The 24,717-nt window shown below is 38.4% G+C and overlaps 1 protein-coding gene across 3 annotated transcripts in view; it reads left to right on the forward strand.

The window, feature by feature from the left end:
* Window positions 1-23,600, forward strand: part of AFAP1 (actin filament associated protein 1) — a 106,693-nt gene extending 83,093 nt beyond the window's left edge. The window contains exons 10-18 of one of the 3 annotated variants that reach the window (XM_042812836.1): window positions 3,092-3,303; window positions 4,935-5,080; window positions 8,613-8,730; window positions 10,239-10,496; window positions 11,706-11,820; window positions 13,585-13,749; window positions 14,253-14,443; window positions 15,124-15,285; window positions 20,172-23,600. In XM_042812836.1, coding sequence (XP_042668770.1) covers window positions 3,092-3,303; window positions 4,935-5,080; window positions 8,613-8,730; window positions 10,239-10,496; window positions 11,706-11,820; window positions 13,585-13,749; window positions 14,253-14,443; window positions 15,124-15,285; window positions 20,172-20,198 — 1,394 coding nt within the window. In that variant the 3' untranslated portion in view covers window positions 20,199-23,600. Of the gene's footprint in view, window positions 1-3,091; window positions 3,304-4,934; window positions 5,081-8,612; window positions 8,731-10,238; window positions 10,497-11,705; window positions 11,821-13,584; window positions 13,750-14,252; window positions 14,444-15,123; window positions 15,286-17,210; window positions 17,262-20,171 lie in introns of all 3 variants that reach the window. The other 2 variants (XM_042812834.1, XM_042812833.1) reach the window with 2 other exon arrangements.
* The last annotated feature ends 1,117 nt before the right edge of the window (window positions 23,601-24,717 follow it).

Genomic DNA, 24,717 nt, shown 5'->3' on the forward strand with positions numbered 1-24,717 from the left:
TTTACACTTCATTGTAGAAAAAGCTTCCTGGTAAGCAATCAAGTATTTTTGATGAGTTTATATGCAATGGCAATGATGACAGCAGCCACATGGTCTCAGATGAAGTTATTTGACTTTAATTGTTGGTTCCTAAAATGCTGCCTATTGGGCAAATTTCTAGAAAGCTATTTTAATTGCTAGTGTTGATCAGTGTTAATGACAGCTGTAGTGCTTGACAACACCATGAAAGTACATAAGAAAAGACATATAGAAAATGCAAATAGCTCAGTTTTGCATCTGAGCTGTTAATATTTGCCTGCTATTTAGGACTTTTGTAATGCATTTAGCCAGTGTCCTCACAGCTCTGTATTTTTGAACAATGCAATGCGCTCACATTCTCCTCTTTGCCTTTTGGTGCTCCAGTATTAAGCAATAGCTACTTATGTGAACAGATTTGTTCCCATCCTTCTTCCAATCTTTAAAAAAAAATAACAAAAACTCCAAAAAGCCCTACCACGAGAACTGTGAAGCACTTGCACAGTTTTGAATTTGGCTTGGACTTTTCCCCTTTAATTGATTAGGAAATCTTGGGAAACCTAGAAATCTGTGATTAGGCAGCAGCTGGCAGAAATCCTTCCTGCATGAAGTATAGTAGATACTTGCCCAGTGTGAAAGAAGATTCATGGACCACCAGTGAGAACTTCATAGATTGCAGATGGCTCTCAAGGCCACTTTGGGAATAATTCCCATAAGAAATCTTTGATTAAATAAGTGTGTGCATATGTCTGTATATCAACTAAGTAAAGATATGATTTGTCAAGTAAAGGAACAGCTGGGAAAAGCTGTGTCCAGCCAGATGCATTGTCCAAACCATCTGGCTTTCATAAAACTTCTAACTTCCTGGGTCTCATAGTCTGTTGATTATTCCATATTATGTGAGATGTTAACCACAGCTGTACAATCTAATTCCAAGTGCTTCTACCATTATTTCAGATATGGGCATGAGTATAGCCATTACTATTGTCTGCATTTGGCTACACCACTTGCGAATTTTATAGAAAAATTTAAGTGTCTAGGCTTTAGTCATGGCAGAAAGTCTTTGCAGAGTTTCTCACCACCAGAAATTTGTCTGAGTGCAGAGCCCTCTGGGAGGTTGCTCTGTAGTTGAAGACTTTTACACTTTAGAATGTTCTGCCTTACATGAACAAAGGAAGAGCCCAATCACACTGCAGGGGACACCCAGCTAGAGTGGAAACAGAAACAGAAACCCACCTGCACTTAGAGTCATAGCAAGGCTCTTCTCTCAGCATCACTGGTCTTTGGCCACATGAACTAAGTTGAAGTGCTAATGCCCCAGCTGGAACAACATTCAAGGCATTTTGGTCACATTAAATCTTGAAGATTTAAGTAAGACTGTTGTGGAGGAAGAATACGGAGAACTGCTTATTTAAGCAAAATATGAAGAGTTAGAAGAACTTTTCTGAGAGCTGCGTAAGGAACAGAGGATGGGGAAAAGTAATGTCTGAAAAAAAGACTCTTCAAAACTAGCCAGCTGGCTTGCACATGAAGGGTTTTCCATTTCTAGTGATTCTATTATAATACACAGCTATACAGGTTTTTTTGTTAGAGGAGGAGGGAGGAGAGTTGGAGAGGATGATCATCACAAGGAGCCAAAATCACAGAACTGAGTACATCCTCCTTTTTTACAGCATCTTCCAAGTTCTGCGCAATTCTGATCTGCTATATCCTGTTGGATCAAGCTTTGACATTGGAATTGTGATATTGGAAAGGAAGTCCAGAAAAAATAATGATAAGTCATAGTTCTAATGAAAACCAAAGAGATAGCTATCCAACATGATTAAGTGCTTAAATGAAAATCAGACCTGAGATAGAGGAAAAAATTTTTACATAGATCCTGGTCTGTGCAAAGTATCATTTCTATGGAGTGTTTGGAAACAGCAGCATACTGAATTGATGTACCTGTAGTGAGGAAGCAAAAGTAAAACATGGTTGATATTTTTTTTCAGTTTACATATGAACCAGGACAGAAAAAATTGGACATTCATTGTCTTGATTTTGATGTCTGGAATGATTATTGCTATGGGAATGAGAAGAAATAACTGCTATTTAATGGCTTTATATGCCTAGATAGTGCCTACATCTGGCATTCAGAATGACAAGGAAAGCAGGGTTTGTTTAAAATGGTATATATTCATGGAATTTTGATTTGTTGTAAGGACATGATTTAGTGGGCAACATTGGTGGCAGGTGGATAGTTGGACTAGGTGATCTTATAAATCTTTTCAAACCTTTGTGATACGGTGATTTTGTTCTGTGATTTTGTGATATATTGTTGGGGAAAAAGAAGGAAAAAAACAAACACGTCTTAAAGATATGCTAAACTAGCTAACTTCATATTCATTAAACTCTCTAGTTTTAAGTGAGTATTAGTTTATTTCTGTCAATGTGAATATTGACCCATTAAATTCTTATCTAAGTGTGTTGCATTCTTCTTTCTAAATGAAATCAGAAAAGGTAGCATCAGTGTGTAAACCTAACAGTGCTAATCTGTTCCTATTGGCAAAGCAGACATTGAGTGGAGGAATCTTAGAAGGTTTGTAGGATACTGTGAACGTTAAGTCATCACTTAATTACATAACAGGAGCTGTGATTTTCCCAGAAGATTTGGGCAGTCATGGTTATACAGCAATTATAAACTGAGCAGGTGGGTCTTCTGTGAAGATCTGTATGAGCACATCAGCTGTGTATTTAGCTTGTTAACACCCTTCATCTCCCATTTAACTGAAGTCATGGTCATTGGTAAGCTCCAGCTTATCCAGCCATTGCAGTGACTAATACAAAAAGCCACTTTCAGGTGAGCAGGATCACATCTTTACATGATTTTTTGCTAAGTTACTGGCACAGTGAAATTTTGCATTGAAGAAGTGGGGCAGAATCATTTTCTGGTCTTCTTAAAATCCATCTGGTCTTCCTATTACAAGAGAAATAATTTGTTTAAGTGATAACATTATTTTGAAAATAAGTGGACCTTTTTCTTTTGTTTTTCAAAAAAACTTAAAAGTAAAGGATCTCACGTTTCATTTCATTGCAGGATATCTCAATGTGCTCTCAAATAACCGTTGGCGTGAGCGCTGGTGCCGAGTGAAAGACAATAAACTCATTTTCCACAAGGACAGGACAGATCTGAAGACACATATTGTTTCTATCCCTCTCCGTGGATGTGAAGTCATCCCAGGACTGGATTCAAAGCATCCCCTGACCTTCCGGCTGCTTCGAAATGGGCAGGAGGTTGCTGTGCTTGAGGTGCTGTGGATCTGATGGCTCTGACTTGTAGAGACAACCACAAACTAAATTAGGGAAGCACTGTCAAACAACGTGACATTTCCAAAAATCTGTGGACTAATGTTATTGTAGAGATGGGTAATAAATACTGGAAGGAGAAAGGAAGATAGGAGTTGTAGGCAAAAGAAAAAATAAGATTTAGGAACAAGTCACATAACGCACTTCAGAAATGTCTGTAAGAAGCTTTTCCCTGCATTGACCTTCCTTTGACCTGGTGCTAAATTGTCTGTTCTCCTTTCTAGGCATGCTTCTTTATCAGAGATATGGTCCTTTTGGGTAAATAACTTAGTTCTAGTTAAATAATGAATCACTGTTGATGGGAACTCTAGAGTTCTTAGCTCTCATTTTTTTGCTGTATATGTTAGCCACTTTAGCTCAGTCTGAATTCGTGTCTTTCATTAAGAAAGACATTGTGCCAGTAACCTACTGAGTCTCTTTTTACACCCCTATGTTAGCTGCACAGTAACTGTGTGCCTGTAGGTGTGGGAAGAGAGAAAAGCACAGAGCTGTGGTCCTTGCAGCCTGGACAGATGCCAGTCTAACCTGTGGAAGGATCCAGGCTCTGATGGGATCTCATTTCATGGAGCAGAATTTGACTGAAGATAACTGGCAAACTGGTGTGGAAAACCCTTCTGATCTAGAAAATTGCCTTTGGTGACTGTGCCTCTCTGCAACAAATTCAGGAGCAAGTTATAACTGAAAAGTCAAAATGAAACTTCAAAAAATTATGTCAGATCTTGTTTTCAGATCTTGTTTTCAGATCTTGTTAAAATTGGATTTTGAAAAGTGGTTCAGGATTTGGCAGGAGATATTTGTCTGTTATATTTTGAAAGAGGAAAGCCACTTAAAGCCAGGTATAGTGGAGGTCATGGTAATCCCCTATCCTTGAAAGTCCTATTGCATGTGAGCAGTTCAGAGTTTGAAAGAAAGCATGTCAAGAATCTGAGAAAGACCATAAAATATTTAAGTAGTGAGAAATTTAGAAATCACACACTTTTCTTTTTTCCTTCCTTGTTTTCACTTATTTATTTTGATACTGTTCAGATTTGAATTTTTAAAAATGAGTTTTAAAGTATTTGTACTTCTGCCACTTAAAAAATAAACACCGTCAGGTAGACATATGCAAATTGAATCTTTCAAAAAACACAAATGAAGTTTCTTCTACTAGTTCAGGTTTCTTTTCCACTCATTTCTACTTGGCAATAATGTTTAATTCTCAGGATTTATCCGTACTAAAATCTGTCTAGGAAAATAATTCAGTTCCAGCATTCAATTTTCTGAAGTCTAAAATAAACATGACTTGAATCTAAATCCACTAGTCTTAAATGATAATTTTTATTTCTTTTGCGGAGATGGCCCACTTTGTATTACATCATAGCTGATGAGCACACGGCTTACTTAAAATGCAGTCCTTCTATCAAAACAGATTTAATGAGAAATCCTGGAATTTCTGACTTCAGCAGGAAGAAACCAGAGCCTCTTGTATAATATGGTCAGCCAGGAAGAATGCTGTATTTTGAAACACTGCTGTGACTACCTCACTTTGGTGGTGGACCAAAGACTTGACGTAGGGTTTTGCATTCTCCTTACAGGCATCTTCCTCTGAAGACATGGGCAGATGGATAGGGATGTTGCTTGCAGAAACGGGATCTTCGACAGACCCCGGAGCTCTGCACTATGACTACATCGATGTGGAAATGACAGCAAGTGTCATCCAGGCTGCAAAACAGACCTTCTGGTGAGAGGCATTTGGCTACCCGGTTGTTTTCAGTACTATGAGAATTTATATCTGCACATTAAGTCTGATGCCAAGAGAGCTTATCAAATCCCCTCAGCCTCTTTGCCAGATCTTGAAGTCCTGAAGTGTCTCAGCATTGCAGTATGGTAGATGTGTTTAAGATTATCTTGTTGGCATCTTGCTAAAGCTCTGTTAAATGCAGACACCAGCCAACTTTACTCATGTCTTGACTCATTTTTAAGTGAGTCTTTTTATTAACCACTATATTTTGCTTGAATCCTTAAAATTAACCCTGGAAAAAGACAATTATGCTGAAAAGTAAATAAATACATGGGTACATAGTTTGCAATCATTTACTTATTCACTATATAATATTTGTGTCTTAACAGAACCACTAGAAGTGTGCATCAAATTTAACTGTGAGTCACCTTCTCAGTGTTTCCTTCTCATGTCCTTTTTTGATTAATTAAGAATTACGTCAAGCCGGTTCAATTTATTTATAATTTGTAATTGTGAAGGTGGAAATTGGGAAGCACTCTTGGGTGCAGCACAGAAATTCTTTTTAAAATGCAAATTGGTCCTTCATCACTGATCCTGTGTTAAGAAAAATAGCGCATACTTTGTAAGTACAGCAATTTACATGTGCAAATTAACTTTGTCACTAAAGCAGTCTCCAGTGGGAAGAGACTCTCATTTTTCCTGGGATTGATGAGACTGTTTAGAAGCAGGAGTGAGGGAATGACTGGGCCGCAGTAGATCTCCTCTGCAGATGTACGCTGTGGTTTGCTGGGGTCAGAAGGCAAGTGGCCTGACAAGACAGTTTGGAGAGGTGTCATCCCTCATCTCAGCCAAATGAGACTCTCTAGGCATTCAACAAATGTGAAATTTGTGTGACAGTACTTTAGAGAATCACACTTCATCTGCCTATCATAAAAGATCAATAACACCAAAAAAAGATAAAGAAAAAGCTTCAGAGTTTTCCTAAAGAAAACACTTGCACTTACTATGTGTTAAGAAAGCTACAGCAAGAGAAAATGCTTAGCTTCATTCAGGATCTATCTTGAATGTCTTTAGATGGAAATCAAAGTGACTCCGTGTTACCACAATCCCAGTTCTGTGAAAACCAGATAGTTTTGATAGAATCAAAATGCACTGTGCTTATAGACTTATGTTAATATTTGTTTTGAAGTTAATAGGGTTCAAAAAGTTTATCCTGTGTTGACATGTGTTTTTGCTTCAGTCAGCATCTCACAATAACCACATTTAAGAAAGAAACAGAATGGAAACCTTTCACCCCCAAATACTGCTTGGCTTTCCTTTTCTGAACAAATGTGATATTAATTGGAGCCAAGTGAAAAAACATGCAACTAGACCACATGTTAGAAAGGAATGTCAAACAACTTGCAAAATAGCAAAATCCCCTATTAAAAATTAGTTAAAGTTCATTGGGTGTCTCTAAAAGTCTGTATGAACTTGTCAGAAAGCAACTAGAGTAGCCATGTGCTGATGTTCAATTATTCCTAGAAAAAGAGGGAAAATGACAATGATACTAAAATATTATTGCCACCCTTTTTAGAATGAATATTCGTATTCCAATTTAACTGTGGTTGTCATTATGGTTTGGTGAACATTCAGTCACTTCAGACTTTTCCTGAGATTGATGCTCTGCCAAATCATTGGTTCTTCATTAATTACCTCATCAATTTTCTGTATGTGAATCATTAGGCTTCTAGGAAAGGCTGAATGAAAATTGTTTCCAAGCAGTTTTCTCCATTGGCTTTCCCATTTAGCAGTTTCAGAATGCAATTAACTTATGTGGATGCATCTGTAAACTAGTTTAATGAGGCTTAGTGTAATAATGTTCATGAAGTGTTTACTGATACTTAGATAAACTTCAGCTTTCTTTGCTGATGGAAACAGTTATGGCAGGTGCATCAGATCTTGTTAATGAATATCCCAGTTTTCAAATGTGTATAATACGCATTGCTTTCAATGAATCTATTTAAATAAGCAGAAACACAATAAGAGCTCCGAATGTAGTCCTTCAGGCTAACCAGAAACAATTGAGTAATGTTCTTCATTAAGAGAAGCAGTTGATAAATGCATCCCTTTAATAACGTCTAATGAAGTATGAGATAAAACAATTTTTATCCTGGCATTTATGGTAGGCTTTTTATTGTTTGTTTCTTTTAAAAAAGAAAAGCTTCTGGCTAGTGATTATGCCATTTATGCCCTGCCTGTGCATTTTACTGGGGCTGAGGCAGATCTAAAAGGCTCACACTCAACTGAGCAAGTTCATTCCTCCTGCAAGCCTGGGTCTCCTGAGGCTCAGGTGAGCCATTGCTGGATCACATCCGTCTCCCTCAGAATACCTATTTCAATGGTTTAGATGTTATTTCAAAGCCAAAAGAAAGCAAATGTTAAAACCACAGAATTCCTGAGCTCTGGCCAGCACTACAGAAGACCCTCTCAGCTTTAGCAGGGCTTTGTCATATTTTATGAATATCAGCGCAGAGCCTGAATAGTCCCATTGTTTGAGATGGAAAGCTTTGTGTTCCCTTTCACTTATACCTGAATCTATAGGAATTATTTGGAATCTCACTCTATACCTCAGTTAGTTTCAGAGCTTGCTAGGAAAGAAAACTAACCTTTGAGGTTGTTACAGCCTTTGGGCTTAAATCTTCCAGTTTCTGCATTTTTAGATCTTTGCTTTGAACACAGATCCCACTGTAGTCTGTGATACTATGCATGTGTTCTTCAGAATTCCTGTAAAAGAAGCAACAGTATTGGTTCTGAGGAGAGCAAACAAAAGCAAAATTATTTGTCCCTCTTGAAGCTTTTAGAGGGCTCTTCTCCACTGTGTGAAATGCAGTGGTAATGAGAACAGAATGTTTGTATGCACAGTTGCCCAGGTGGAGAGCTAGGAAGCACACTGCCATTGTACAAAGTCCACACAGCCAAAAGTTCTGACATGGACATGAAAAATCCCCAGAATATGGGAAGAATAATTAGCAAATTTTCGTGGATGGGCTGACTTACGTTTCATCAGAGTTCCACCTTTTTCTGTTTTTCAGTTTTTTGCTAGATTATTCAGTTTTTGCTTGATTATTGCTCCTCCAGATTCTGAGTTTGTTTGCCCCTGACCATGTGTGCACTCAGAAACACCTGCTTCTCGTGCATGCAGACAGCAAGGGAATGTTTATGGGACACTGGCAAGTTGGTTTATAACATAGATCAGCAGGTTCCCATGTAAACGTGCCAACGATTGGTTACAGCTGTTGCCATCCTGGTTTTCACACAGTCTTATCCTTGCTCTCAGAGTACAGTATGGAAACACATGGTGTAGTATTGGCTGCTAGCAGCAACATATGAGTAGCAAAAGAAGGAAAGCTGTCCACAGCATTCCTGCAGAAGATGAGAATATATGTGCTTCCAGGTTACAGAATCTGACACAGGGAATGTACCACAGAATCATCATTTAGACTTGGGTTCAAGTACTGTTTTTTATTATTTTTTATTTTGTTTTATTCAGTTTTATGAACAGGCGAGTTATATCCACAAATCCGTACCGGGGAAGCACTGCCAATGGCTATGCATGTCCGAGTGGAATGGCACTTCATTACGATGATGTTCCCTGCATAAATGGATCGGTAAGAATTGAATTTACACAGCACAAATGGTTTGCATGTGTTGAATGCATGGACATCTGAAAATTATATTATCTAAAAAGGCCCACTGGGCAGATTCCAAATGAAGTCCTATTTTTCATACTGGGGACTGCAAACTTCCCTCACACCTATAGAGTATTAGGGGTGTGGGACATATTGCTTACATTAACCTGTACATGAGCCAACATGCATTTAGAAAGCAGTTGCCTGTTGATGATTTGCTGCCAAGTCCTTGAATATAAAACTGACTCACGGGGATATTTTTCAGATCACACCAAAGCTGGCAAAACTAAGTACTCAGTTACACCAGGTGCATTTTGGTGTCTGTTAAAAAACATACAGAACATTTTTCTGTCCCTGGGGATGTGTTCCCCATGAGAGCAGGTATTGCACATCCCAAAGGAGAGTCATAGGGGTTGATTCCATCCACATAATACACAGAGCTGATCACAGTCAGCTGTGAAATAGGTTCTAATGCATAATTTACCCATAGTGATATGTGATCCTCACAATTTACAGGGCAGATACAGCTCATGGCAGCCTTTAATTTGGGCTGTTTCGTAAATGCTCCCTCTAAGGCTGAGATCAGAAAAAATTATTGTTTCCAAGTGAACTGCAAGCAAAGTCCTCCATCATTTCTTCGTAATGTCAGAAAGATGGTAGAAAAAAAAACCTTTTAGGAACTGCAAGCAACAGCATGTGGGGCGAGAAGTCTGTGTGTGTAGTTCTTGGATGTGCTCAAGCCTTTGTGTGAGTAGCATACTGCCACAGCCAGAATGGATTAAGGAAGGATATTTGGCAACCAGGCCCATGATTTCTTTTAAGATTAATTGAATGAATCACTGGAGTATTGTTGTTGAGCTTTCCGTTTTTCATTTTTCTGAAGAAAAAAAAAAAAAAAAAAGGAAATGGCCTGTAGTTATTATTTTAGATAGTTAGCTCAGAATGATAATCTTCCAGCAAATAAAATGTAATACTAGCATATCAGCAGCTGGTATTCACTGCAAATACATATAGCCTGAAGAAGGGAAAAAAAAAAAAAAAAAAAAAGAAAAAGGAGAAAAAGCCCGTTTTGGCATGTGCTAGCAGTTAGGCATTATTGCTTTTAACAACTCATGTACCAGATGTAATCCCACAGATTCATCTGTGCAGCCCATGAGGGTCCCCCTGTTAACACATTCTCCTTGTGCCCCCTCAGTGCTGAGCTAACAACTGACGATACAGTCTGTGAGCGGAAAGGGTAATAGGATAGCATCAGCTTGCTCATGCAATGGAAAATGCAAAGGCTGTGAGCCATGTAATGCAATGCTTCCTTTCCATTCTGTGCCTTCCCCCACCTTTCTGTGTAGTTAGCTTCAAGAGTAAGCAGTGAGCATAGGCTTGCTAAATGTGGAGGGCTTGCTATGGTCAAAAATCTTACTAATGTTTTAATTTCACTCAGGTTCTGCATGATGTATTGTTTACTAACTGCCAAAGTGTGTGTATTGCAGTGGGAACCAGAAGATGGCTTTCCTTCTTCTCGTAGCAGGAACATGGGAGAAGAAATGCTTTATGATAACGCAGGCCTGTACGATAACTTGCCGTCTCCAAAAATCTTTGCGCGCTATCCGCCAGCTGACAGGAAAACCAATAGGTTATCTACTGACAAACTCTCCTCTAACCATTACAAACACCCTGTCTCATCCAATCTGTCTTCTGCTCAGTCTGTCACTAATACCTCTGCTGTGGGGAGGGGATCTGTCTCGCAGGTACTGTACTATTTAATACTTGATAACACTTTTTATTTTTTTGGCTGTTCTGTTTATCTGATTGTTATGTTAAGGACGTTGGGCTATTTCAGTCAGTCTGAGCACTGAAGTGCTTGTGGGTCAGTCACCAGACTGCTGCCAATAAAACAGTTTTGCCAAGTGATACATGGACAAGGTTTTCCTCATGAGCTCATGATGATTTACAGATTATAGGTAGTACCAAGCAGATAGATGCGGCCTTCTGTGCTTAATCTGAACACGTATGTACTTTCCTTCTATGTCCTTGGCATACAGTAGTGGCTTCAAAATTAAAAAGAAAAAGAAATATGACTCGGTTGTGACAGCAAATTCACATATCTGGAATGATTAAGCTATATATTATGTATGTATAATATGAATATATATATACAAATACTAAATTATATGCACCATATTCAAATAACTGCTGGTTATTTTTTTCCTGACCTTGGTCTGCTGCATCAGGCTTCTCATTCCACTTTCTTTTCAGTCCTTTAAAGGTTTTTGAAGGAGATGGTGAAGATGCCAGGGCACAGATGTGTTTGGCTAACATATTCTAGGTGGAAATGTGAGGAGTAGGCAGCACAATGTTTCTCATCCTTGGTTTCATTTTTTTTAATAAGAAAAATTTTTAGAAGCTTGCAGTTGTAGAATAGAAAATAATGTGTTAACTCTTAACATTTAAAAATGTGTAACAACTGAATCATTTTGAAACAAAAACACATGTACCACAAGGTTATATAATAAATAAGAAAGTGTTGAATTTTTCTGTGGCAGACCTTGTTGAGCAATCAATGAGGGCAATCAGTATTGAAAAAACTGTGTTTCAGGAATATTTACTATATGAAATTATTATAAGGAACAACTATTCTGCCTCACAGTGGCTATATTAGTATAGTAAATGCTTGATGTTCAAATAATTTGGAAACCATGGTGCCACTAGAAATGGGGTGTTCATCCCCTAGTTATTCCGTGATTCCTGTTGGTTTCCCTTCTGGGATCTAGCTAAGCAGGCTGCTCTCAGAGACCAAGTCTCTGGAGAATGCTTTGTCTCTAGCTGGATCAATGCAATCTATTAAGGCTCTCTGAGCAGGCAGCTTTTTGTCAAGATTTGCCCTTGATGAGTGGATAACTGCCATGCCAGTAGCACAGGAGTAGCTGAGGCCCATTTCTGCTTTTGTTTTTAAACAGTTTAAAGGCAAGAAGCCTCCTGCAACTTCTAACGGGATCACTGGAAAAGTGAGAACATTAAATAGCCAACCTAAGAAACCTGACTCAGTGTCATGTGTGAAGCGCACAGCATCCAGTAAGTATTTCTACTCACTGCCACCACTGTGAATGGAATCATGAGGGTACCCAAGACAGCTGTCTTCTCGGTAAACAAGATGAATAGCCACTATAGCTCTTCTGTATCTGAGGGACTGGGCAGGAGATGCCCACCGTGACACCAAATGGGAGATACTATGTGCATTAGTGACTCATTATTACTCCAGCCATGCCATGATGTAAGAGGTTGTAATGTGGAGAGTGATAAATGTATCTCTGTGGCTGCAAAAAGCCATGAGAGCAGAAGGAAAAAAAATTAGTAATGATTCTTCATTTGGAGTGTAAGGTAATTTTGTATTCCTGTGGGAAGAGGAGAGTGAGAAGCTAGGAAAGTCATGAGAACATTATGGTGCTCCTAAGAAAAATTACTCTTATCTCTAATGAAAAAGATATAACAAAATAATGAAAACAAATGTACAGCTTAAAAGCTTCCTTAGAGAGATGAGATTTCAGACTATAAACAGCGGATTCAGAATATGGATTCCTCTGGGCAGGTGGATTGCCTGTAGGTAATATGAGTACATCCTTTCTGAGATGGAGGTTCAGAAGAGAAATTTTATAGGAAGAAAGTATGAGGAGACTTGTCAAATTTCCAGCCCTTGAATTTTCAATAATTAAAAGCAATCCTAACAGAGAGAGTTTCCCTTAAAAAAGAAAAGACAACAAAGACCTATAGTTGTAATTTTTAAGATTTGGATTCCAAAATTTGGCTTCTGCTAGTGAAGGAATGAATGTGACTTTTTGAGACTATGGTAAATTTTTCAGGAGTCATGGATTTAAGGGGAATATAAGAAAATAAAGTTAGGTTTTAGGGTTAAAAAATTGTGTCTTTCCAAATACTGAAGTCAGTTGACATTGGAGTAGATTGCTGGAGAAAAGGCATCTCAGTTACCAATGGCTGACTTACACTGGTTAGGCAGCTGTTTCTCAGGAATAGTTTAGGTACAATGGATGGCTTGCAGATATGCAGACAAGCTGATCTGTGGGGTGACCTATTTCCTTTAAGTTGCTGCAGGAGCAGAGGTATAATTGTGTCTGTGAAATAAATTAGAACACATATATGTGAGCCAGGAAAAAAAAGCATTTCTATGGGAAATAAAAAAGAAGAAGAAGAAGGAAAGAAAGCAAGCTTATAAGTAACAAACGGAGAATATCGTTTTGTTCTATTCAGTCAGGTGAGAAAAGACATGTGCTTTAGGTACTAGAAATAGAAATGGAAGCTAGCTAAAAAGGGCAAACGTAGTTTTTCCTTTGACCACTTCAAATTAAAAATCAGGGCTTCTGAGATAAATAGAAGCTTTCTTTCCTTGCTCTGAACTACAAAGAAGCTCAAGGCATTTTTAAAAAACACTGTAACAAAACCTAGAGATTAAACTGTCTATCCTGTAGTATTTCCTTAGCTGTGCTTCAGAGCTCAGCAGGAATCACATAACTTCAGAAAAAGCCAGTGGAAGATGGATGTCCTCCAAACATGAAGTGCATCATGTGATGTTTCAGTTCCAGGTATAGTTTTGGGTTTTACTGTTAGTTGAACCGAGCCATTGAGGTAACGAGCTGCCTGAACAGCTGAGGAAGCACATGTACACTCACACACATCTATTCTATAAAGGCTTGATTAACCCAAAGTTAGATTGAGGAGGGTTAAGTTTTTTGTGTCTACCATTTCAACCTGTGACCAGAGTTTAAACGGCAGCAGACAGGGTACAACTAGATCAAATAAATAATTACCATCTAATATATACAGATGCAGAACAGTACAAATATGGTAAGAATCGTGTGGAGGCTGATGCAAAGAGGCTACAGAGCAAAGAAGAGGAACTGCTAAAGAGGAAAGAAGCGCTGCGGAATAGGCTGGCCCAGCTCCGAAAAGAAAGGAAAGATCTACGTGCTGCCATTGAAGTGAATGCTGGTATGAGATGCTTTTTTGTGCTCAGTCTTGCCTGTGGCATTCTGTGATGAAGAGATGCCATTACATGAAATTTGGTCTTGATGTTAAATTATACTCTATAATATCTGTATTTGGTTTTTACACGTACACAAATTTTGTATGAAGATGTGTGCGTACATATAGATAAACACACCTATGAAATGATAGTGATGAATATGTAAAGCAAGCATAATATGGGAATAATTTTATTGTGGTTAGCTAATTATGTTTTCATTACATGGAAAAATAACAAAAACATTGATTTGTAATTAGACTTCAAATCTAGAAAAGGAGCCTGAAAGAACGCATTTGCTTCCCATTGCTAAACTTTTTACGTGACAAATGTTTTTCTGCAAATTATAAAACATTCTTATGAAGTGATTCTTTGAGCCCTTCTTTTTTTTCTTTAAAAAAAAGAAAATAATTTTTGTGGAAGTGTCAATTAAAGCTTCCTGTTGAAATAACAACATTGCTGTGGATGACAGGCAGGAAGACCCAAGTGATTCTTGAAGACAAGTTAAAGAAGCTGGAAGAGGAATGTAAAACAAAGGAGGCTGAGCGTGTAAACCTGGAGCTAGAACTGACTGAGGTGAAAGAGAGCCTTAAGAAAGCCCTGGCTGGTGGCATCACACTGGGCTTGGCTATTGAGCCCAAGTCAGGAACATCAAGTCCACAGGTATGTAGATTCCAAGACAACAGGGTGGCTCCATTAAAATAAGTGGGAAGTCAGACTTTTCCAAAGGTTTATGAAGCGCATGAAATAAGAACAGAATTGGTTTTTTTATCTTCATTACCTGGATTCTTCATCTCTGTGCAATATACTTTCTAGAGCAGTGGGGAGCAAGAAGAAGGGAATCACAAGTTGTATATATATAAGTTAATATTTGTGTTAGGATAACGCTCAAAAGCTGACTCCCCCTTGTCCTCAGGGTTTGTAGACAGAGTTTGTAAACTGAGATATTTCTCATTCCCAAGAAGAGATTTAAATACACCGTATCATCATGCAGTGACTGAGATCTGCTTGTTTTGGTCACACTGTCACCCTTTGCAGTGACTACCTCCTACACACTGGTGATGGAGTATGGTGTCCTGGCTGCAGCAGCTGGGTAATTGTATCACAGAGATCATACAGCCATGTGTCAAACTGTCCCCATTACCCACTGTCATTTTATTACAGAAAATGAATTTTCATTAGAGAACATACACTCTATTTTTGTTCTACCTCCTTTTTCATTTATTCATCATCATCATGAATACAATTTCTTTAAAAGTAGTTTCTGCATTTCTAAGTCTAAGCATTATTGCCTCTGTGACTACTTGGAGGAAACTCAGCGTATGGTTTTCACTCTTTGTTAGTCCCCAGTTTTCAAGCACCGAACTTTGGAAAACTCTCCAATCTCCAGTTGTGATACCAGTGACACCGAATGCTCAATACCTGTGAACAGTGCAGCAGCTCTGAAGCGACCTCCCTCATCGAATAGTTCTCCATGTCGGGGGCATGTACTTCGAAAAGCAAAGGTGAGAAGACATATATAGTTTCCTTTCTCTGTCCTTTTTCTTATGTACTTTAAAAAATATGTATATGTTTACTTGTGGAGAGATGAGAGAGAGAGGGAGGGAAATACTGGCTCTTTTTTCTGTGGGTGAAATTTAGCTTTCAGAAGTGGCAGTGCCATGTCAAGATCATTTGTATTACTTCACCTATGCTTTATAAATGCTTTCTTCTAGGCAGGAGTGATTTGGGGGAATCATTTGTAGATTAATTGATAATCAGATTTAATTCCACTTCTCTCTGTGTTCCTTTCTAACTTTAATTTGCAAGAAAAGTTGTATGTAGAGTAGACAGCCCATCCAAAATTCAGTGTTACACTAAGCAGCATAGCTGAAATGTGTCTGAGAGCTCACAGTTATGATGGAACACATTATCAGGGCTGATCTTTGCCAGCTGTACAAGAACAGAATAATCCTGCACTATATTAATTGAAAATGCAATTTACTTACTCCTAAAATGCATTTAAAGTATAATCAGTTTAATATAATTCAACACGTACCAGGATGAAGTTTGCATTCCTGTTGTACTGTTACAGAATTTTAATTTTTGTGCTTTATATTCAGTGGGATTTGCATGACCATTCTTGTGAACTTGCAATAGAACATAAGCATGTGGGCAGCACATAAGTAAGGGTAACAGTAGTAGTACTGGCTCATGCTTTTGTTGATTGGGTAGTTCACTTCTAATTGTAATTATCAGTAATAATAATCACAGACAGCTGTTTCTGTGCCATCCCTTTTTTTTCTTTCTTCCAAAGTAATGAAACATTATTCAAGGTAGTTGGTTTTTTTTTTAAATAACTTTTGTTAAAAGCAGTCACGGCCTTCATTAATAAAACACATTTACATTATCTGAGCATAAGCCTGACGCTTAAATGTACTAGATACTAAAAAAATCATCAGCTTAGCAGATTATTTGGTTCTATGACTCAAGCATTGACTCCCTGTGTTTCTTCTAGCCACCATTATGCTCTCAATATTGCAGTGAATTAATTCTCCTGCTGTAGCTTATGTGAGTGCGTTTCCACCAGCCTTCCACAACTTCCTCCCTCTTTGCCATGGGCATCATAGCCTTTTCTGTCAGTTGCCCTGATTCATTTACATTCAGCTAAGAATAATTAAACGGGGAGTGATTGGTTTCAATTCTTATTAACTTTGAAGTTTGGTGCTTCTATTTGAAACTTGGAGAAGAATTTGTGCACTCCCGAGCTTATCTTTGAATTCCAATTATGCTATAATTTGTCTCATAAAGATATCATCTTTAGCTACACATTTTTGTTTTAGATTTGCATGTTAGCACAGCATTACTGGGGAAGTGTGTCTAGCAGTTAGAGCACAGTCCTGACAAAAAGCAGCATGGTTTTTTTTCATGAGTGCTACAGACTGGTCAGGCACATTTAATCTTTTGATCTGGAGAAACGTATAAAAACCTGAACAGTGTTGGTGTAAAGAATACTTTACAGCTGTATTTCATTTTTGTGTTCAGCTTATACCGTACAGGGAAAGTCCTGCTGTGCTGTTCGATATCACTGCACTTTGGGTGGCACAATAGGTTGGTCAAGTCCTGTTGGAGGGGAATCATGAATATAAGATTAGATTAATCTGAAAGTCTATAGAGCTACTAAGTGCATTTCCCACCCTGGGAAAAATAACTCAAAATATCCAATTCAGCTTTAGCAGCTTTTTCCTGAAAGCCTCACGCACTAAATATTAACAATGAAATTTTGCTGAATTAGATAGTGCAACCCAAGCTGTGCTCAGCCCATTCGCCAGGAGCAGCAGCCAAATCCTGCCATCAGGTATGCATCTGCAGCACACCCGCCTTTTAGTGGGCGCTAAATGTGCATATGTGAGGGTGGAATTTGGCTCTCAATTCTTCTGGCCTTTTGCAGTTATGAGTGAGCCCAGGCCTTATAGATGTGGCTAAACAAAAGGAGTCACACGTGAGTATCTCAGAGCAGAACTTGGCTTCGGCACATGCATGTCAGTGCAATGTGTGGGAGTGAAATGGATTTCACATCCGTGCTAACACTTGTGTCTTCAGCAGCTGGCAAGTCTCCCAATGTTATGGTTGTATAAGCATTCACAATGTTGGTTTTTTTTCACTCTCTGCTCTGCACTGAATGCCTCCCTTTTCACTCTTCCCCTTGCACCAGGCCTGTCACCAGCCCCTCTTGTTTGCATCCACCCTCTTGGCAGCCCTGGAGCACTGCATCCTTCTCTGCTGCTGGATTTTTAATTTTTTTTTTTTAACTTTTCTTGTAACATCCATGTTTTTAGCGTATTGGGGAATATTTTGGGTCAGTCAGAAGGAATTGTGATTTTGTTAATCTGTGCTGCAGGAGGGAGACTGTAGTAAAATGAAATCTTACGGTTTCCCAGCTCCCAGTCAGGTTGTCGGTGTTGACTTAAACATTCTTTCATTGAATTGAACCTGCAGGAGCAATGGAAACCAACAGACACTCCTTCTGCACCTGCAAAAGAAGCTGCTGCTCTCAAGGCTTATTTAACACTTCTTTAAAAAAAATTCTCTTCCCAGTTGCTCAGCCAAGCACTTCCTTTAGAGCTTTGGCAGCACAGACAAAGAGAATATATATTTAACACCCGTTTTAAAAAGTAATCTAGAGTTCATCAATACTGTGTTTTAAATTTAGGTTTACCATAATTTAAATTGTTAAATTAAATGTTAAAAATGTATTATACTTTAATAACATTACCTTTTATATGGAAAAAAGCTAGCCAAGCTTAAAAAAAAGTAGTAAACTTATTTTTCCTGCATTTCTAAAGCTTCCAACTGTGACTTTTGATGGTGTTTTATAGTGTGTCACAGTCATGGAGCTGTTTAGCCAAACTGATGCTTTTACCGCTTTCAGCAGCAGAAAGAGATATTTACATATATAAATAAAAGTTCTCAGCTAGAGCTTTTAAATAATGTGGAGTGAGTGTTAAACTCAGGAATTCAGCTTGAGAGCCAAGTTAGCAAGCTGCCTGCAGAGCATGTCTGCAGAGTCAATGGCTGGGAGAGGAATTTGTAGACCCCTGTTCCTGGCTGAGAGCAGCTGTGGGATGGCTCCACAGAGATTACTTCAGTGAGAGGCCAACTCCTTTAGAGCTTCATTATTTCCTATCTCTGTATGGATGTGATTTAGGGACTTGGTACATCATAGATGTACTAGGCTGAGCCCAGCTTTCTTTATCTCCTCTGCTCCATTGTATTGTTAGGAAGTACTGTAGCTATCAGCCAAATCAATAGCCACAAGTTTGATTTAATGGGGTGTTTAGCCATAGCTAAACTAAACATAGCTAAACTAATCACTATGATTTTTCACTTACGTAGCAGAAGAAGTGGGGTCAAGTGCATCCTCAGCAAGTTTGCTGATGATACCAAGCTGTGGGGTGTGGTGTAGAGAGACGTAGACAGACTTGAGCAGTGGGACCAGGTGAACCTCATGAGGTTCAACAAATGTAAATGCAAGGTCTTGCACCTGGGTTGAGGCAACATCCACCAGTAATACACACTGGGGATGAAAGGATTGAGTGCAGCCCTGCTGAAAAAGACCTGGAGGTAATAGTGGATGGGAAGCTGTACATGACCCAGCAATGTGCCTTTGCAGCCCAGAAAGTCAACTATGTACTGGACTGCATCAAAAGAAGTGTGGCCAGCAGGACAGGGAGGTGATCCTCCCCCTCTGCTCCATGCTGGTGAGGCCTCTCATGGAATACTGTATCCAGATGTGGAGTCTTCAGTACAGGAGAGACATGGACTGTTGGAGCACATCCTGAGGAGGGTTACAAAAATTCTCCAAGAGATGGAACAGCTCTTTTACAAGGACAGGCTGAGAGTGCTGGGGCTGTTCATCCTGGAGAAGAGAAGGCTCTGAGGTGACCTGATAGTGGCCTTTCAGTATCTAAAGGGGAGCTACAGAAAAGAAGAGGACAGACACTTCAGCAGGGTCTGTGGTGATAGAACAAAGGGAAATGGCTTCAAGCTTAAAGAGAGGAGATTTAGGTTGGATATAAGGAAAAAGTTTTTTTTTTTACAGTGGGGGTGGTGAGGCACTAGCACAGGTTGCCCAGAGATGTGGTGGATGCCCCATCCTTGGAGACTTTCAAGGTGAGGTTGGATCATGCCCTGGACAGCCTGATGTAGCTGTGCATGTCCCTATTGCAGGGGAGTTGGGCTGGATGACCACTAAAGGTCCCCTTCAACTCTAAGGGTTCTATGATTCTGTGATATGAAGTTGCAGTAGTAATACTTTTCTTTCAAATACCTGAATGAAAGTATTATAGATTGCATACTTTGCAGTGGTTGGTAACATTTGTTATCATCAGCTAAGAGGCAGGGAAACTGAGCTATAGGAAAGCAAAAAGTTTTCTAAAATTTAATGAGCAGTAGATCAACTTGGATTCTGTATATAGGAAACAAATTTAGTGTTAACTATTTGATTTACTTTACCCTACCTGAATCTCACTTTTTTGTCATATAAACGTGTGCCTATCAGGAATTTTGTTAAAAAATTAAAAATTTTTAAAAATGGAAGAGAATAGCAATCACTGTATGTCAGCTATAACAGATATTCAGTGCTTGCTTCTTTCTCACATATGTAACGTAGAAAGCTCTAGAAAGGAAAAGGTTTCCATGTGTAGTTGAATGGAAGGAAGGTGGAAACTGACTGTATCAGTCCATACTTTTTAGCATTCTGTAGCTAACTTGAGGGCTAGTGGCTGAATCCGGTAGAGTCAGTGAAAAAACTGTTGCTGACCTCAGCTGGCTTTGGCTTAGCAGATCTGATGACACTGGCGAAATATCTTGATTTCTCTAACATTTTCTGTATTTCTTTTCCCCCTTTCAGGAATGGGAGATGAAGAATGGAACATAAGTACAGCAAAACCACTCACTTTCCATAAAGGCTTTGCCTATTATGGACCACAACATAGGCTGCAAAGGACTCATCCGGTGTATCAAGCGATACAACATAAGAGGTTTTATAATTCTGTTAAGTTAATGGTAGCTTGGCGCTAATTTGCCTGTATTCCCTCTACTGTATTGCTGTGTAACTACATGTGCCCCTTTTTATTACCTGTAACTCTTTATTTCCAGCTTCACTGGTAACACAAATGGAAACCAAAAAGCAAACCAACCATAGTAAGTAAAAAGAGGCATATAGTTGCAATTGAAAGTTTACTTTGCTGAAACAGTACAGACCAGCAATGTGAATTACATTGCATCAAATGGCCTGAACAGCACTGAAGACTGGTGCATTATTTAAGACAGATGTGAACTCATTTCAGATAAGTACTCTTGCAGGTAACACTGCTTTGGAGAGCTCTGCATGCCACAAGTGAGGCCACGTTGCTATTAGCGGTCCATGTGGCAAAAGAAAACTGAAGAAATGGCTTCACATGAATGGCATGACTTGCTTGGACTGGGAAGTGGGGAATTTGTCACTGCTACTGCCTTGATGGCAGTGAGAGACAGTGGAATGACACAACTCAGCTGTGAAGAGTTTTTGGATGCTTTTTAAGATAGATTTTTGTCATTGGGAAATAAAAAGCTTCCACATATTGAAAAAATAGATTTTAGTACATTAGCTTTATTCTGAGGCACCAGTCATTTTCCAAAGTCTTGTTGTCTAGCAGTGATTCATTTCTGATTTTGTTAGAAGGCAAACAGGTATTTTTAGATATTACTTCTTTTCTATACTTTTTGAAAAAGAAAAAGAAACGTAATTGAAATTAATACTCAACAGATAATGGCAACTCAGAATAGCTTTTGAGGTCTGTCATGTTTTTTTTTAAAATATAGTATTGTTAAACTTGAGTTATAGAACACTGCTGTACTTCATTTTCTTCATCTTTTCAGACCTCAGCTGTTATTTTTGAGGAAGACAAGACTGAAAGGATGATAATTTTAAGTCTTTTTTATAAACATTTTTACAAAGAATTGGGGATTTTCTCAGACAGAAGTCGGATTTCTAGGAATCAGTATCTTGTATTTTAATCTGTGACATTGTAGACGTGTTCATCTTTGTCTCTATCCGTGTCACTCCTGTGAAATTACATGCATTAAATTGCCAGCTGAAGCCTTTCAAAATCTCAAGATTGGCATAAGACAGAGAGAAAAAAACAACATGTAATAAATTGGGGTTTTTATTCTCTGTGTCTTTTTTTTTTAAGCTTTTGGAGAGCCTTCAGTCATGTTCTCAAGATTTTTCTCCTCAACTGTGAAGATTAAAAAACTAATTTAAGAAAATTTGAAATAGTACTCATATTTTGAGATAATTGGAAAAGTTAGGGTTGGAATCTTGGTAGATGGTTAGGACTTGCAATTCAAAATCGCAGAAGCTGGCAATGCAATAGTTATCAAGGATGGCAGATCTCTTTATGGCCCAGGCCCACAGGTTGCCTCTTCCCTTTAGGAAGAACTGTAAGTCCTGAAGCCTACACAGGTTGTGACAGCTGATGTGGTCAGCTGAGCATTCAGCTCATTCCTGACCTGCATCAGAGGCACTCCTGTGAGAGCTGTTTGGATCAGTAAACCCAGGGCCCCAGCACTGAGCTGTCAGTAAGTCTCTACACACAGCAGCTCGCTCCAGTCAGGCCACCGTGAATGCCAAGTGCTTTTGAAAAGTAGGTCCATAGCAGTCCATATCCAAGGGCTAAATCCTGTTCCCAAATGCAGTTAGGGATCTAACTGACCTTAGCAGAGGAGAAAAGAAACGGGGCTCAAAATTAGAGAAGGTTCTTTGCTTCTTGGGACTGTGCTTTGCACAAGGAGCCACGAGAATGCGAATATAATGGGAAACACATATCAAAGTGGTTCTCTGTGAAACCAGGATATATATATATATATTTTATATTAGTTTAGGTCTGCTTACTTACTGACTCTGTAAGTGGAGAGTACATCCCATACTGTATGACTATGGACTAAGCAGTATCAAGTTCCCATAAATTTTAGCAAAAATAAATTTGAAAGAAAAGTTCATTTAGGCTTTTTATTTCAAATTAAGTTATTTATTTGTATATTTCAATAAATATTTATTTTATATCTGTACATATTTATGATGAAATTAGGCTTCTAGTCAACATTTGCAAGGATGGAACAGTTCCCATTAAGTGGTCCCACATCAAGTAACGCAGAGTAATCAAAAGTAATCAAATTCAATTCCTTTGAGTCAATCTTATTTACCCAATATTGGTGTTGTATCTTCCATGCCCTTTCACCTGTCCTCCTGCAAAGGGTCCTTAAAGCCATTCCCCCTCCCCTGTAACCCCATACTGCAATTGTATGTTTCTAATGTCTAAGTGCATTGGTAACACTGCAATTATCCTTTAGTGACATATCTATTCTGTATAATAGCCAAGGTTTTGAAAGGATGAAACAACAGCAAACAACAACTCTGGAAATAACCTCTTGATAGACCACATCCAGTGCTGTGAAATACATTCCATTTTGTCTAACAGTACTGTTGCAGTGCGATTTATATGAAAAGCAACAGAGCATGTATTTTCCATGTTTTTATGATTTCAGGATCACCAGACAAAGTCAGCAATAGAGCAGTATGACTTTTTAAATGGAAAAATATTGTATCTTAAAACATTGCATTTCTGTGTCTTTTGACAAGATGTTATACTCGTGCTTCCTCAAACTCTTTTTACTGTACCAGGTGCTTTGAAATTTTTTTTAATAAATAGGTGATGATTTTTTAAAGACAACATCATAATCTTGGGGGATCAAATGTGGGTTTTTTTAATGAGATGATTTTGGTAATTTGATTTTTCAGAGGGAGAGTACTTAATTTACTTTTTTTTTTTTTTTTTTTTTTCATTTAAGACACTTTCAAACTAATTGGCCCAGGCTGTGTGTTGTAAGATAATGTTCTCATATTAAGAATGTAATTATTTCCTTATTGTATTTTTTAAAAACAAAATCATATTTAAAAATCTCTGTGAAAAAAAGCATGAAAGAAACATGAAAAAAAGTTTTTGTTTTATTTTTGTTATTGGATATGTTGGCAGTGCCCGTTATAATTGACTGTAAATATAGTCTTTCTACTGTATTTCTCAACGTATTTAATTTTGTCTTTTGGCACACATTCATAGAAACTTCTGTTTAAAAAAAAAAAAAAAAAAAGTTCAAAACAGACCCACCTACAAATGTGTGTCTTAGTAGCTTCAACTAACTTTATGCCTTTCTAGTTTATTCTTCAGAAAGTCTTGCAGAGTGTGAAAAAAGACAGGCACCTGGTAGGTGCGACAGATCCCAGACCATGATTAATAAAGTTACGTGTCATAAAGATGCATTTGTATTGTTGTTTCTTGGTATTTATCCTAATAATGGGTACATGGCATCTTAGCATGGTTCCCACAATAATCAGCCTGAACTGAACGTGATTGTTCTATATCAGTCAGTTGAAAAATGCATGGATAGTTTAGAATTAGTATCACATCTGTCCCCGTGAAACTGCTATGACCTTCTTATATGGAATCTGTTGAGTCATGGCCTGAACCACTGATTGAGCACCTGGGGAGAGGACCTGGTCAGCACTGAGAGCACAGGTGAAGGCAATTCAGCTGTGCAGCTAAGGGGGTGGAGCCTGGCTGCACTTCTCAAACCTTATTTAAGGGCTGACTGCCAGTGGAGAAGGATCTCTTTCTGAAGATCCCTCCTTGGGGAAGATTTCTACTGCGAACCTGGAATCTTCTGATACTATGGGTGAGTAATCTTCTTCTCTTCCTTTGTAGCATCTTTCTATCGTGCTGATCCTTCTGTCATTTCATCTTTGTTTTAACACTTTTCCCATTGCATTGATCTCTCCAATTGCTACACCTGCTGCAACTTGAGTATACTGTGAGAGCCCAGCAATGGAAGTTCAGTGTATTTAGAGCTTGTAGCAGAAGCTCATTCTGCTTATCTGCTGTTACTTCATCTTTTGCTTAGATGTTAACCCTATCAATAAGTATCATAAAACTGTATAACAATAAGGATTACCCCCAAGAAATTAAAGAATCAGACCAATCTAATAATCAGGCTGTATAACTTTGAGTGCATCAGTTCCTTATAGATGATTGACAGATTAGATTGCAAAGTGATAAGCCATAACTACATCTTGTTACTTTTCCTAGATTTAGCTCTCACACCCACCACATTAGACAGTAGGAAATACATTTCATCTTACTAAACTCAGAGAAGTAATACTATAAATTAGTGCCTAGTTAGCTTTTTGTACTCACAGCCTAGACCTAAGGAGGAAAGGATAGCCAGCATATGTAGAACATATAATGGTGCTATAAGTAATAAGAATTGTGTTGCAAATGGATACAGCTTTTTGTTATCCATGCCTGTAATACTACCTTTTGCAATTAAAAATCTTTCCACCTCAAAAGCAAAGCAAATTG

The sequence above is a fragment of the Centrocercus urophasianus genome, unplaced genomic scaffold (genome assembly GCF_019232065.1).
Source record: "Centrocercus urophasianus isolate 14NV4802_14NV808 unplaced genomic scaffold, USGS_Curo_1.0 seq_13, whole genome shotgun sequence".
NCBI lineage: Eukaryota > Metazoa > Chordata > Aves > Galliformes > Phasianidae > Centrocercus > Centrocercus urophasianus.